Genomic DNA, 14,562 nt, shown 5'->3' with positions numbered 1-14,562 from the left:
TGGAATGTCCAAAACAAAACATAATGGTGGATTTTTCGAAATCTCTGCGAACTTACAATGATGGTAAAAGAACATTGTCTCAAAACATGTTTAAGAGTACTCTTCCTAGTGGGGACGCTGTTTTAAGAGATTGGTTATTGTATTCACAGTCAAGTGGGAAAGTATGCTGTATTCATTGCTGTTTATTTCAACCAGACAATGCAAAAACACATTTTCTACTGGTTTTATTGACTGTAAGCACAGCTACAAACTACTGAAACATCATGAACATTCTCACAACTACAGGCGTAATGTTCTTACGTACATCACCAGACAAAAACAGTTAATGCACGTTGATAAAATTCTGTTTACACAGTATGAAGAAGAGGTAATCTACTGGCGAAGTATATTCTTAAGAATAGTTTCTGTTGTACGATTTTTGGCAGTTAGGGGTTTACCTTTCCAAGGAGACATTGAGAATTTTGGATCAACTTCAAATGGTTATATCTTGGATGCCTCGAGTTAATCAGTGAATATGACCCTTTCCTTGCCCAGCACATAGGGAAATATGGTAACAAAGGTTAAGGGCACACCTCATATCTGTCTTCTCAAATATGTAATGAATTTATTGAAGTTATGGGGAACTGTGTGCTTAAAACTGTAGTTGATGAAGTAAAAGAAGCTAGATACTAGTCTCTCATTGTAGATTTGACGCCTGATTGCTCTCACACCAGTTGGCTATTATTTTACGATATGTACCTCAAACAGAGCCAAAGCCTGTAGAATGACACATTAAGCTTCTGCCTGGAATATCACATACATCTGATGGACTAGAAAAAGCTGTAGTTGACTGTCTTGAGAGTTTCGAAATTTACATCAAGAATTGTAGGGGCCAAAGTTATGATAATGCTTCCAATATGTCAGGAGCTTACTCAGGTCTTCACTCCCGAATAAAGCAGCGAAGTCCCTTTGTTGAATACATACCGTGTGCAGCACATTCATCAAATCTTGTTGGTTTGGCTGCCACAGAATGCTGCACTGCCACAGTTGTTTTCTGTGGCTTCGTCCAGGAGTTGTATAATTACTTTTCTGTGTCAATGTACAGGTAGAATATTTTGAAGCAATTCTTGGCAAGAAACGGTACGCCAGTAGTAAAATCTTTATCAGAAACCAGATGGTCTACAAGAGCAGACGCTGTCAGAGATTTAGTAAAATGTTGTGAAGAAATACGACAATCGTTGAGGCAGCTATCTGAAGACTCCAGTGTAAAACGTGCTTGTAGAGTTGAAGCACAAAACCTTGAAACTAAATTTCAGAATTTCAAGACCACTTTTCTGTTAGTTGTGTGGAACGACATTTTGGAAAAAGTTGACAAGTGTTCTAAAATCTTGCAGTGTGAACATCGTAATCTTGAGGGAGGAGTAAAACAATTGAAAACCCTGGAAGAATTCATCAAAGCGAAAAAGGATGAGTTTGACATATATGAGCAAACTGCTTTGAAAATGGAAAATATTTGCAGGTGAAATACGTGGGATTGAAGGAGACCTAGATGAAAGAACAAATATCAAAAATATTGTGTTCCTTGAAATAATGGACACACGTATAGGAAACTTAGCAAGAAGGAAAGAAGCTTATGAAGTCTTAGCTTCCAAATTTCAAGTGTTACCTTTACTACTGAATTGCTCATCCGAATCATCAGAAGTGAAGAACACTGCTTTGGAACTTAGTTCGCTGTACCCTGAAAACATCAGTCAAGATTTTGTAAATGAGTGTGTACACTTTCAAATGTATGTTGAACTCGAGGGATTTCAAAACTTGCCTAAGTGTATTCTTACACTAAGCAAAACAATTTGTCAATTTAACCTTATATTTGCTTTTCATGGATTTCCAGCAAGCATTGTCTCAGATAATGCAGCCGTTTCTCAAAGCAATGAATTACACACCCTTTCAAATTTCAAGCAAACGAATCACATTTTGCACCATCCAGGATGAAACACATTAAGATCATGAACTGAGTAAACTTGTTTTTGATTTACAGAATGAACGGATGGTTTCAGAGTATACTCTGAATGAGGGTGTGCTGTTTAGATAAGATAGAGTTGTTATCCCTTCCAGACTAAGAAATAAGGTTTTAAATTAACTTCACGAAACTCATTTGGGCATCATGAAGATGAAACAGCTGGCCCAGCGCTACGTCTATTGGCCTGGAATTGATCGAGACATTGAACGCCTAGTAAAAGGATGTCAAACATGTGCATTTACAAGAGCAAATCCACCGAAATCACCAGTGCATCCATGGGACGAACCAAAAGAGAACTGGGAAAGAGTGCATATTGATTACACAGGACCTTTTGAAAACTGCAACTTTCTGATTTGTGTGGACGCCAAATCGAAATTGGTAGAAGTGCAAATTTTACGAGATACACCAACAAGTACCTCCACAATTGTGTTGCTAATCCAATGTGCTCTGCACTCGTGGGTTCGGATCCCATCCTCGTCACCAACTGTTTTGTTCTGAACACTCTACTAAATATATTTATTCAGTACTTAACATTATTTTATTTGGATATGCATTTGTTGCACAGCATGGCGTATCTATTCATTACAGTGAAAGTCCCAATGAGAAGAGCAGCTGTTCTCTCCAGAGAGTATACATCTCTGTGTCGTTACGCTGATGTTACCAGCGCACTCAATGTATTTTTAAAAATACACTAGAATTAGGATGTTTTTGACCTTACCAATAACCAACTGTACTGAAGAAAGGGATTTTTCAGTTTTAAGCAGAGTAAAAATTCTAAGAGGGCAACACTTCTTAATGGAAAGTTAAATGATTTAACTTTGATAACCAACTTTGATGAAACTGTTCAAGAATTTGCAAGAAAAAATCAAGGAAAAAATATTTTATGTAAAGTAGTATTATATACAAGTAGCCTATAAAATAAACTTGTACCTCTTGATACTGCAATTATCAGAGTAGGTTAGCTAATACTGTACTTCAATACATACACCACTGTGCCCATTTCAATCACAACAAAGTCTTGTAGCAGACTGTCTACCTGCAGCAATTTTGTTAAGCAAGGAGGTGGGTCACTGTGCCTTTGACACTATCCCTTCACTCCCTTCCCTCCTGTTTTGTACTGGAATGGCCTTCAATACTACCCCTTCACTCCCTCCCCTCCTTTTTAGTACTGGAGTGGGGCAGCATTGATTGTTTATGTCGGGACACCATTTCTGTGCACACATGTACATGCTGTGCATTAGTTTCCCGCCCGGTGTAGACGGTGCATAGATGATGAGAAGCATAGAGGTATTTTCCTGTGGTGCAAATATCGGAAATCCATAGGAAATGGATGATTCACAACAGGCTGGTTACAGAAAGTGAACATCAGATGAGGAGAATGGCAAAGGTAAGAGACAGTTACATTTGTGAGATATGAATGTAATTGAAAAACTGAAGCATGTCATGAACTGGAGACACTAGGATGATGTTCAAGACTGTAGAATTCTGTTAGCAATTTTGTAGCTTCTGGTTTAGGATATAATTTGAGAGTTGTTTGGAAACCTCTCTCCAGGTATTTGCTGCAGTGTTGAGAGAATTTCTCAATCAAACACAGCTTAGATGTTCATTTCTTTTCCTTTTAGACCCAAAATCAAAGGAGTAAAACCATTCATAAGAGGGAAAGAGTGGATAAATTTAAAAACAATCACTGTCTAGCAGCTGCAGAAGTACCTATACAAAAAGAACTATCATAGTGCTACAGTGAGAAAACCACTCACTATCAGGTGACTATATCAATAAAATTATGATAGTGTTACAGTAATAATAATAATAATAATAATAATAATGGCATGTGGTCTCTGGAGAGGTCTGGAACAGGTCTTTTGATTTGACGCCCATTGGCAACCTTCGCATTGTGATGAGGATGAAATGAAGATGACACATACACCCAAGTCCCTGTGCTAGGGAAATTAACCAATTATGGTTACATTTCCAACCCTGCTGGGAATCAAACCCGGGACCCCAGTGACCAATGGCCAGCATGCTAACCATTTAGCCATGAAGCCGGTCAGTGTTACAGTGAAAAACCATAAGAGTTATATGTACCCAAGAACAAAGGAATTTGTCGTAATTCCCGTGTCTCCTCCCTCAGCTGAATGTATGGGGTATTGTTAAAAGAATGCATCGGCAGGTCCACACCAGTCTGTATGCTCATCACTAAGTTGCCAAGCTGTATAATTCATGAAATAAAAATTAAAACTGGTGTCAGTTTTCAAAAGAGGAACTATTTGAATCAAGTGGCATATTTAACCTTTGATGGAGGGGCATGTGACCTTGCCCCCTTAAGTTGGAAACACTCCTTACTTATACATATAACATAGACATGTAAATTAGTGATTTCAAAAGTTTTTGAGAATGTTCTTATAGAACGAAACATGTCATTCTTTTATTAATAGGACATTTGTTTGCTGTTTTTTGGTCACAATTTTGAGACGGTACATATATTTTTAATTATGTCCTATTATAGTAAAGGATAATATTCTTAGAGCCAATCAATATTTTTAAATAATTAATTTATTGAAACATGTTTCACCTTGCTCAAAGACCTCGTCATTGCGTAGTTCTTTCAATCAATGACTTATACATCAGTATAATTGAATCGTGTATAAAAAGAAACAATGTACAGTCTTAGAAAAATCATTAAATCAAATGAAACTGAAAGTAAATTTGAGGTGAGAGGCTTTTCTAATTTGAAGTTATTAAATCAAGATGATAATTAAAATTAAATTTAAATAAGAAATGTAAAACCGAAGGATTGTGACCTGTCTTAAGCCCTTTATTTTCCTGGTCCAAAATTGTACATTATTTATGTCCACCCCTTGTCCTGTTCCACTACAGGATTAGGTATGAAGTGAGATGAATCTTCCTTGGGAGTTTTTAAGATCATATGTCCTTCCTGATGTCAGCCTCATCAGAGAAGTTAATCACATGAAATGAATGACGATATATATGATAGCAGGAAGGCAGAGGGTGAAACATGGTGCCAGCACAAAGCCTACTTCTGTCGAATAGCACCAAGGGGTCTGTTCAAGTCTTTACATTTCTATCCAAGGAACAAAGCACTGTCAGCTGCGTCATATGCCCACACTCGACATGAACACTGCAAAGAGGTTTGGAAATTAATCCAGGCTTTTGGCACGCAATCCAGTGATTAGAAATTGTATATCACCACCTCTCCTACCGTGCTGGCCAACATTCTGATAGTAACATTTTTTCGACCAATGGGAGTCGGAACTGGCTAACCACAGTGTCAAACCATATATACTTCATGCCTTAATGATCTTGGCCATACATTTACAGTATTATATACCTCATCACTAGGACATGTCAGCCATGGAGAGAACCATCATGCTAAAAAAAGTGAAGCCAATACTCACAAAATTACTCAACTATATTTCTGTAATAATTTCTCTCTTGAAACATAACCATTTAAATATTGAAATAGATGAGACCACTCACACCAAGGAAAACCTGTTTGTAAAGATGTAGTTCTTGGTTCACCTCTTTTGCCTCTTCTCTTTAGCTTGGCAACTGACTTCCTATTGAAGAAATCAAACGAGAGAGAATATGCCTCTGAGTTTGTTTACCAACTTGTAGCCTAGCAGCATTAGTTTTTGCTGATGACATTGTTTTAATTGCTAAAAAAATGAGTATTCAGCATTTTCAATGATTGATACTGCCAACCATCCTTTAAAACAAGTTGGTCTTTTATTGAATGCTGCTAAATGAAATTCCATAATGATTAAAAATGGGAATCTGAAATCTGTTATTATTAAAACCATAGGCAGGATCTAAATCACTTCCATAGACAATAAAGAATTAAATACCTGGTGGTTACATTCAAATTGTGCAACAGCCCAATATGGTAATGCATCATTGCCACAAGCTTCATACAAACCTTAATGACATTCTCGGGCATTTCTGCCATGGATCACCTGTATTTTGATCCATGACTGCCAGTCTACATTTGTAAAGGCATGTTAGGTCTATGTAGAACATGTTGTCCACTTCAACTGCTCTCACAGACATCACCATTCGCTACACCAACTGTTTCAGGCATTATACGCAACAACACAAGCTCCAGTTGGATGCCCTTCACTATCTGCTAGTGAATGTTTAGTGTTGTAACATCATCTCAACAATGATCTACGATAAAATCGTCCTTGGCAAAAAAGATATTATAAGTAAGTTAAACAGCATTATAAAAAACTCGTGAGCTCAGAGTTTCTTAATCTTGATCACAAAAGAAACAAAATAAATCAGTAAATTTGGCCACCTTGAGTTATTCATTGCAATGTGCCTCTTTATCACAACTTTTCCAAGATTTCTTAGATGATATTGACTAATTAATTAAGAATGTTGTTAGAGAAATAATTGGTTTACTGCTGGATAGTCCTGGTTCCATGGATTACAGTGCCAGGAAGGTCTATGGCTTAGAAATTATTTGAACATCCTGAGAAGCATTCCTCCAGTACATAAATAACTTCAATCAGTTGAAGTCCGTTGTTGACCCACTTATTGTTCAGTCTATGAATTTTGAGGATGAAATCAAGGATAATCTAAAATGTCTAGATTTGAATACCAATGAGAAACCAAACATGTGGTAACTTTGAAGAAAATTAAGAGATCAGTAATATCATGCAACAATCCATATGATTGCCACAGGCTTCATTATAAGCCTTGATGACATTTTCAGGCATTTCTGTTATGGGCCACCTGTAGTTTGATCCACGACTGCTGTTCTACCTTTGTAAATATGTGTTCGGGCTATGTAGAGCACTTTGCCCACTTCAGCTACTCTTGCTGACGACAACATTCACTACACAAACTATTTCAGGCATTCTTTGCAACAACACAAACTCCATTTCATCTTCTTCTCTGTCTCCTAGTGAATATGTGGTGTTGTAACATCATCTTGACAATGTTGTCATTATTTTATTTACAACTCTTGTAATTACCTACCGTGCATTTGTAAAATTGAATTATTGTTGAAAATAGTAAAGAGTATTGAAATGATCTCAAATTAATATTGCTTTATTTTTATCTCATTGCAGTGTCTTCAGCTGCTAGCATGTTCTCTTTCTTGTCAACATTCAAGAGGTGAACTCAACATATCAGCTACAGTTGTGACACTTTCAGGACTTCATCCTCATGCACAGTACATGATTAATGTGTCAGCAGAAACAGCATATTTAGGGCCATCCAAATCAATAGTGACAGCAACTCAGCATACAGGTAAGATGATGGTGATACAGCAATTCATTATGTAAGTCTCTAGGCGTAAAGTCACACTTTTTATTTAGTGTCTCTGTCACACAGGGCAGGAACGATTGTGTTGGCATCAACCTTCAAACCTTGAAATCTTAAGGCTGTCTCTCTGCCTGTCTGTCTGTCTGTCTATCTGTTGAGTCATCAGTCCAGAGATAGATAAATCCTCAAATAGCTTCACCGAATCTCTTTGGGTTATACTTGATGATGATGCTTGTTGTTTAAAGGGGCCTAACATCGAAAATCATCGGCCCCTCTTTGGGTTATAGAGAAACCACAAAAACTGATGGCAGCTCTATTATGAAGCATACTGGTAGTAGAGAGATAAGATCTGTCACTGCTTTACTCACAGAGTTAGAGAGTGCTATTGCAGCACAACTGACCCTATGAGTGGCACCTTTCCTAATGTTTAACTTACCTGCTAAATTGTCAGTGACCGGGCGAGTTGGCCGTGCGCGTAGAGGCGCGCGGCTGTGAGCTTGCATCCGGGAGATAGTAGGTTCGAATCCCACTATCGGCAGCCCTGAAAATGGTTTTCCGTGGTTTCCCATTTTCACACCAGGCAAATGCTGGGGCTGTACCTTAATTAAGGCCACGGCCGCTTCCTTCCAACTCCTAGGCCTTTCCTATCCCATCGTCGCCATAAGACCTATCTGTGTCGGTGCGACGTAAAGCCCCTAGCAAAAAAAAAAAAAAAAAATTGTCAGTGTTCTGTTCTCTTGACTTAGGAGATCTGCGTTTCTACTTGCAGCCACCATCAAACAGGAACTGCATGGCTGTATTGAAAGATTGAGTAACCCTCTAAGCAAATTCAGCCTGCACCTAAGTGTCATGAAGAAAATAACCCAAGCAGATTTACCATCAAAGTCAACAGCCAAAGGCATAGTGAAAACTAGTGGTTTCCAGTATGTACAATCCCATCTACAGATTAGCAGAGGTCTGTCACCTTAGTCTGTCGGGTGATGTTTGGCAGGGCTGAGTGTTGGGCAGTCACTAGAAGTGCTGAACATCCTCTGTATACCAAGGAGATGCACATTTGACTTTGATTTCTTGGATTTTGATAACATAATCATGACATGATCCAACAAAGGACTGATGTTGTTCCCTTTGAGGACAAAATGCAGGAGGGGCCCCTGAAGTGGTATAGCTATGTCCTATGAGCAACAACTGGTGCTCTTGCTTATGATGCCTTCTGGTCTGTGGACAACTGGAGATGTGGCAGTCTGATAGAAGATGTGCTGCATGCTGGATGAATGATGCTTGTCAGCTTCCACAGTGTCCACAGTGTAATTTGGTGGAGGTGTAGGTAACCAGTTTGGAAATGATCAATGTGTATTTCAACACGATAATGCTCTCCGCCTCAAAACAGAGTCTGTCTCTTGACAGTAAGCTTCCAGAAATTAACTGCTCAGCCCAGAGCCCCAACTACACTTTCTACAGCACTGCAGGAAAAATGGCTTGCCATCCCCCTTGAGATGTTCCAACACCTGTTAGACAGTCTCCCCTGCAGAGTTCAAGCTGTTATGTCCACTATCGGGCAGTATATCTATAAGTTGCTAGTCACCAGACTCTAGAGGACTGTTTAAATTACGTGTCTGGATACAATTGATCAGACAGTGAAGTTTTAAAATTTTACTTAGTTTTACATGGAAGGAGAAAAAGAGAACATGGCAGACCTATAACTACCTGACTGACAATTGTCCACAGGGACGTAAAGTTGGTTCTCTCAGAATGGCACCTCAAGATTATGAAAGCCGACCCCATATGATGTGAAAAGGTGAGGAGGAGGGAAAGGGAGAAATCTGTAACTATTATGCAACATGTTCACAGAAGGCAGATAAGACAACAGTTCGAATAACACATACTCGCCTAGGTGTTCGGTTTGGGTTCTTCTTCTTCTTCTTCTTCTTCTTCTTCTTCTTCTTCTTCTTCTTCTTCTTCTTCTTCTTCTTCTTCTTCTTCTTCTTCTTCTTCTTCTCATCTTGGCCATCTGAAGATCACATTCATTCATATCAGCTTTGTTTCTTCTGGTTCTTTCTCCTTGTCCAATATTCTTTCATTCTCATACTTCGTAACCTTCGTTGCTCTACTGTCCATGATGATTTTGTTCTGAGCCTAGTTCTGTCCTAAAAATCTGTACAAGCCTGAATTTTTGATTTATCAATCACTCTGTTGTATATTTCTGGTTCTTGTATTTCCATTTCTTTTAGATCCCCATGTACCTCTAGGATCCAGTCTTCTCTTTCTTCTCCTCTTCCTCCTCATATATGATTAATCCCACAGAGGTGCAGGGTCGCTGATGCAGATTAGTTTCCTTCATTCATTTCTGTTGTGCAGTAGGTCCTCCAGAACTTTATGATCCAAGATGTCAAGAGTCCCTCCATCTCATGTGGGGTCTGCCTTGCTTTCCATATGTCTGCCAAACATGTTTATTCCTTTTGTATATTATTACAAGATTTTTCAAAATGTAGTATTTCCTATATAAATTAAATTTGTTGTTTGTTATTTCAGGTGCAAGTGTAGCACCAGGTAACAGTTCTACACCTATCATACATCGCTCTAATACATGTATTGCTGTGCAGTGGGAGGCTCCAGCTGACTGCTTATGGCTCAATGGTTACCTCTATGGCTATCGATATCAGCTAGTAAGCAGGGCGGAATCCAAGGAGCATATCTTATATTCTGGTATGACACAGAATACTCGTATAAACTTCACAGACCTCACACCTCACATGCAGTATGAAGTGTGGGTGTATGTAGTGACATCTGGTGGATGGAATGAGAGTCATAAGCTTGTCATCCCTATCTCAACCAGAGCCACAGGTAAGTCTTTATACATTCAGTTTATAACAAAGTTACAATCAACTATTGTACCAGAATATATGCCACACTACCAACAAAGATTACTATGTGTGCATTTTAATAACAAACATGGAAGTTATTTCCAGTGACTTGGAGTGACTGTATCCATCTCAGTGTTTCCGACAAGGAGACATCATCTTTTTTTGAAGTCTATTTTCCATTCCAAAATTTTACTGCAGGCCTAAGTCTACTAAGGGGAATGGTAGAAAGATCACTTAAATCAGTAAAGTGACACCAAAGATTGTTAGCTGGCTAAGGCTTCGCATTCATGAAGTATCTATTGAATTTTAATTAATTTTGTTGTGTAAACCCCAAATGTGTCATCAGAGACACCAGAAGCCAAAATTGTATAACAAGTAGTAGCAAATGGACTTTTTCCTACACTTTAAAAATCCAACTACCTCTGCCAGGTTTGAGCCCGAGATATTGGGATTCAGAGGCTGATACTCTACCACTGAGCAATAGAAGTTCTAAAAGCCATAAATAAACAAGGAATCATTCCAAAGAATCAAATATCAGTCTAGTAACTTTAGCATGTGTATCTCCTTACAAAAGGGGATTGTACCCTAGTTGATGGTACTTGTGGTGAAAATAGGAAGATAATGGCATTAGATTATAAAAGATTCCATTTCAGTTTCCCTCCTAAGTTGAACAGAAAATATTTTCTGAATTACTTTAATACTTAATGATTTTGTTGCAGTTCCTGAACCAGTCCAAAACCTGACAGTCTACAAAAGAGCGCAACGTCTAATTGGCATTCGCTGGGCTCTGCCTTTAAAGTCTTATGGCCCTATCAAGTCATTCAAAGTAACTTACAAGCTTAAAAATAAATCTCCCAGTGAGGAGGTCAGTAAGATAATTGATCCAGTACCTTGTACTGCCTGGCCGGACATGTACTGTCACACCATAAATGGGCTAATTCCTGACGAGAAATATGTGGTATCGGTAAGTTCTTAATTTAAATGGAAATATTACTAAATATATATAAAGTGTTTTTTTTAATTTATTTTAAAGTGATGTGATGTTGGTGTAATAGCTAATTTTTTAGTAACATTTCAAAATTTCTTGAGAATACTCCAGGTTCTATGTATATTTTCAGAATGCTATCAAGAAATCAAACTAAGTTCACCTAAGCTAATTTATTTAATATTTAGATTGATGCTTTCCCTGATGTGGATGACATGGTCATTCTTACATAAACTGAAAAGTAAGTTACATGGAAGTTAAAAGACCTTCACAATACCTGTGAAAAATATGGAATGAAAATTTTAAAAAAGGGGAAAAGTATGATTGTAGAAAAAGAAAAGAGTACTATTATATTGGAAGATGAGGAAATTGACAAAACGGACAGTTTTAAACGCCTACAAAGTCACATTACCAAAGATATGTACTGCTCAAAAGAGAGAAAAACTAGAATTGCTAGAGCAAAGGAAGCATTTTGCCAGAAACAAAGGCTGATGTGTGGACCAGTGAATAGAGATCTAAAGAACAAACTGGCAAAGTGCAATGTTTGGAGTGTACCAATGTATGGAGCAGAAGCATGGACAATTAGGAAAGATGATGAAAAAGGATTAAAGCATTTGAAATGTGTATTTGGAGAATGATGAAGCAAGTGAGATGGAAAGATAGTGTGAGAAATGAGGAGGTAGTAAGAAGAGTGGGAAAAGAAAGAGATATGCTAAAGAAGATCCAAAGGCAAAGGATGAACTAGCTTCGGCACTTGACTTGACTTAATTCCTTAAACACCTGTTGAGGAGCATAGGGCCGAGACAAGGTTTCGCCATCTGGTTCTGTGATGTGCCATGTGTTTCAGCTTTCCCCATTTATATCCAAGCTGCTCACTCTCTATCTCTACTGATCTTCTCCATGTCATCTTAGGTCTTCCTCTCCTCCTCTGCCCCCGGGGATTCCACTTGAGAGCTTGTTTTGCTATGCTGTCATCAGGTCTATCCACTGCCAGTTTCTTTTCTTAATCTGCTGTTCAGTTGGTAATTGGTGCGTTCTCTTCCACAGTTCCTCATTTGACTCCACTTCTAGTCTAAGATGTTTCTAAGACACTTGTTTACAAATGTCTGAATCTCCCATGTCAAAGATTCGATCACTTACCAGGTTTCACACCCATAAAGCAGCACACACTTAATATTGCTACTGAAGATCCACAGTTTTGTTCTCATACTCAGTTATTTAGACCTCCATATGGGACGGAGTGTTACGAGTGCAACCTTAGCTTTGTTCAAACGGCTGGTCACATCTTCATCTGCCCCTCCATTCAGCGCTACAGTGCTTCCTAGGTAGCAAAAGCTACTCACTCTCTCTATAACATTCCCATCCAATTGCAATTTCTCAATCGCATTTCCTTCGTCTTCTTAATGTTAATCTGAAGTCCAACTTCCTGTGCCTCAGATTTCAGGTCTTTAAGCTTAATTTCCACATCTTTACAGCTATGAGCAAGTAAGCATAGGTCAACGACAAAGTCCAAATCTTCCAGTCATTGAGTAAGATTCCACTGGATTCCCAATCGTCGATTCATTGTGCTTCTCATGACAACATCATGAGTCATAAGGAACAGTTTCACACCAGTCTTAACTTCCGTCAAACGTCCTTTATGTTCTGTTTGGCATGTATACTTATCATACGTGCACTTAATCAGACTGAAGATCTTCTAGGGAATGCCGAAGATCTTCATTGCTCTCCAGATCTTAGCCCTAAAAGTGCTGTCGAAGGCCTTCTCAAAGTCAATAAAGATCAAATACAAAGATGACTGGCATTCTGCTGATTGGTCTGCCTGCTCTTTTCTCAGCTTACTATCCACATACACTTTGATCCTGTTGAGAACGAATCATGGCAAACCTTTGCTGGGTACAGAGAGCAGTGTGATACCATGGCAGTTTTCGCAGACCAACAGGTCCCCTCTCTTCGGAAGTTTGATAAGCAGCCCGTTGTTACATTCTTCTGGGAAAATCTTGTTTTCCCAGATAGCAGAAATCGGTGGAAGCAGTAAATCTGCAGATGCTTCTGGATTTGTTTTGACAGCTTCAGGTATGACATTATCCAGTCCTGGAGCTATGCCATTCTTTAGATGTTTGATGGTTTTTACTATTTCTTGCTTTGTTGGTGGCTCACTGCTGATCCTTTGGTCTTCTGGTATCTCATCAGACTCCTGCTCTGGTTCCTCACTTTGTTCTGTAATCTGGTTCAGGACTTCTGTAAAATACTCTCTCCATCTCTTCATCTGCTCAATCAATCAATCAATCAATCAATCAATCAATCAATCAATCTTGATCTGCATTTAGGGCAGTTACCCAGGTGGCAGATTTCCTATCTGTAGTTTTCCTAGCCTTTTCTTCAATGATTTCAAAGAAATTTGAAATTTATTGAATATCTCCCTTGGTAAGCTATTCCAATCCCTAACTCCTCTTCCTATAAATGAATATTTGCACCAATTATCCTCTTGAATTCCAATTTTATCTTCATACTAGCTGATGTACCCGTGCTTTGCTAGAATTCTACATTGTATACAGAATTCTAGGTTAGGTGGTGTACATGTTGTGAGCAAGACTGTATTAAATTGCATAGCTCATAACGTTACCCTAGAAACGCAACAGGGAATTCACCAAACGTCTTTTCTCATATGAAGACTGGGTTAGGGAATTTTCATTGTAATGGTAGGCCCGCTTGCCTACCATCAGTCACAATCAGGTTGGGGAGTTTTCATTATAATGGCAGACACACACACTCTCCACCTGCCTTTTTACATCCTCAGAAAGAGAAATGAACATAGGTAATTACAATGACGTCAGTAGGAATGGTGCGATTCAAAGCAATGCTTTCATATGAAATACTCGATCAAATGAAAATCCACACATTTTCTCATTTTTAACTAACAGTACTACTCTGCCGATCAAACAGTCCAAAGTTCAAGAGCTAGAATTACCAAGCTACAGACAGCCGTGATCCATTAACACTCTGTCTATTTTTGGCGGGGGGAGGTGAAAAGTGGAGAGTCCCAGGGCAAAAACTATGCCCTTTTACTAATCTGATTTCCTAGGAGTACTCGATGAGTCAGAAAATCTCAATTCACTGCACTGGTGGTGGAAAATCTATCTGACTTGGAGGCACATTTATCCTCCAAGCCAGAACGGAAACCCCCTCTTCACTCTTAATTTGGAATAAAATGCATGTAGAATTTAATAAAAATGAAGAGGAAGAAACTTTTCTTACAAAAAAGCTCTTTTCAGGGTTGAATTTTGAGTTATTTAGTGAATTGTGGTGCTATAATTTGGAATAGACTTAAATTGTAATTCTAGACCAGGTCATACTACTACTATTAAGTGAGCCTCTGCCTTTAGTGTGCACACTGCTTATTCAAAACAGCACATCAGAGTAGGGATCGA

The 14,562-nt window shown here is 38.6% G+C and overlaps 1 protein-coding gene across 1 annotated transcript in view; it reads left to right on the top strand.

The window, feature by feature from the left end:
• Nucleotides 1-14,562, top strand: part of LOC136876467 (uncharacterized) — a 484,774-nt gene that overhangs the window by 412,788 nt on the left and 57,424 nt on the right. The window contains exons 19-21 of the mRNA XM_068228446.1: nucleotides 7,093-7,273; nucleotides 9,818-10,129; nucleotides 10,869-11,113. Coding sequence (XP_068084547.1) covers nucleotides 7,093-7,273; nucleotides 9,818-10,129; nucleotides 10,869-11,113 — 738 coding nt within the window. The remainder of the gene's footprint in view (nucleotides 1-7,092; nucleotides 7,274-9,817; nucleotides 10,130-10,868; nucleotides 11,114-14,562) is intronic.

Source organism: Anabrus simplex, chromosome 6, assembly GCF_040414725.1.
Source record: "Anabrus simplex isolate iqAnaSimp1 chromosome 6, ASM4041472v1, whole genome shotgun sequence".
NCBI classification, from domain to species: Eukaryota; Metazoa; Arthropoda; class Insecta; order Orthoptera; family Tettigoniidae; genus Anabrus; species Anabrus simplex.
The sequence above is the reverse complement of the archived record's forward strand: the minus strand, read 5'-3'. Positions and strand labels throughout refer to the sequence as shown.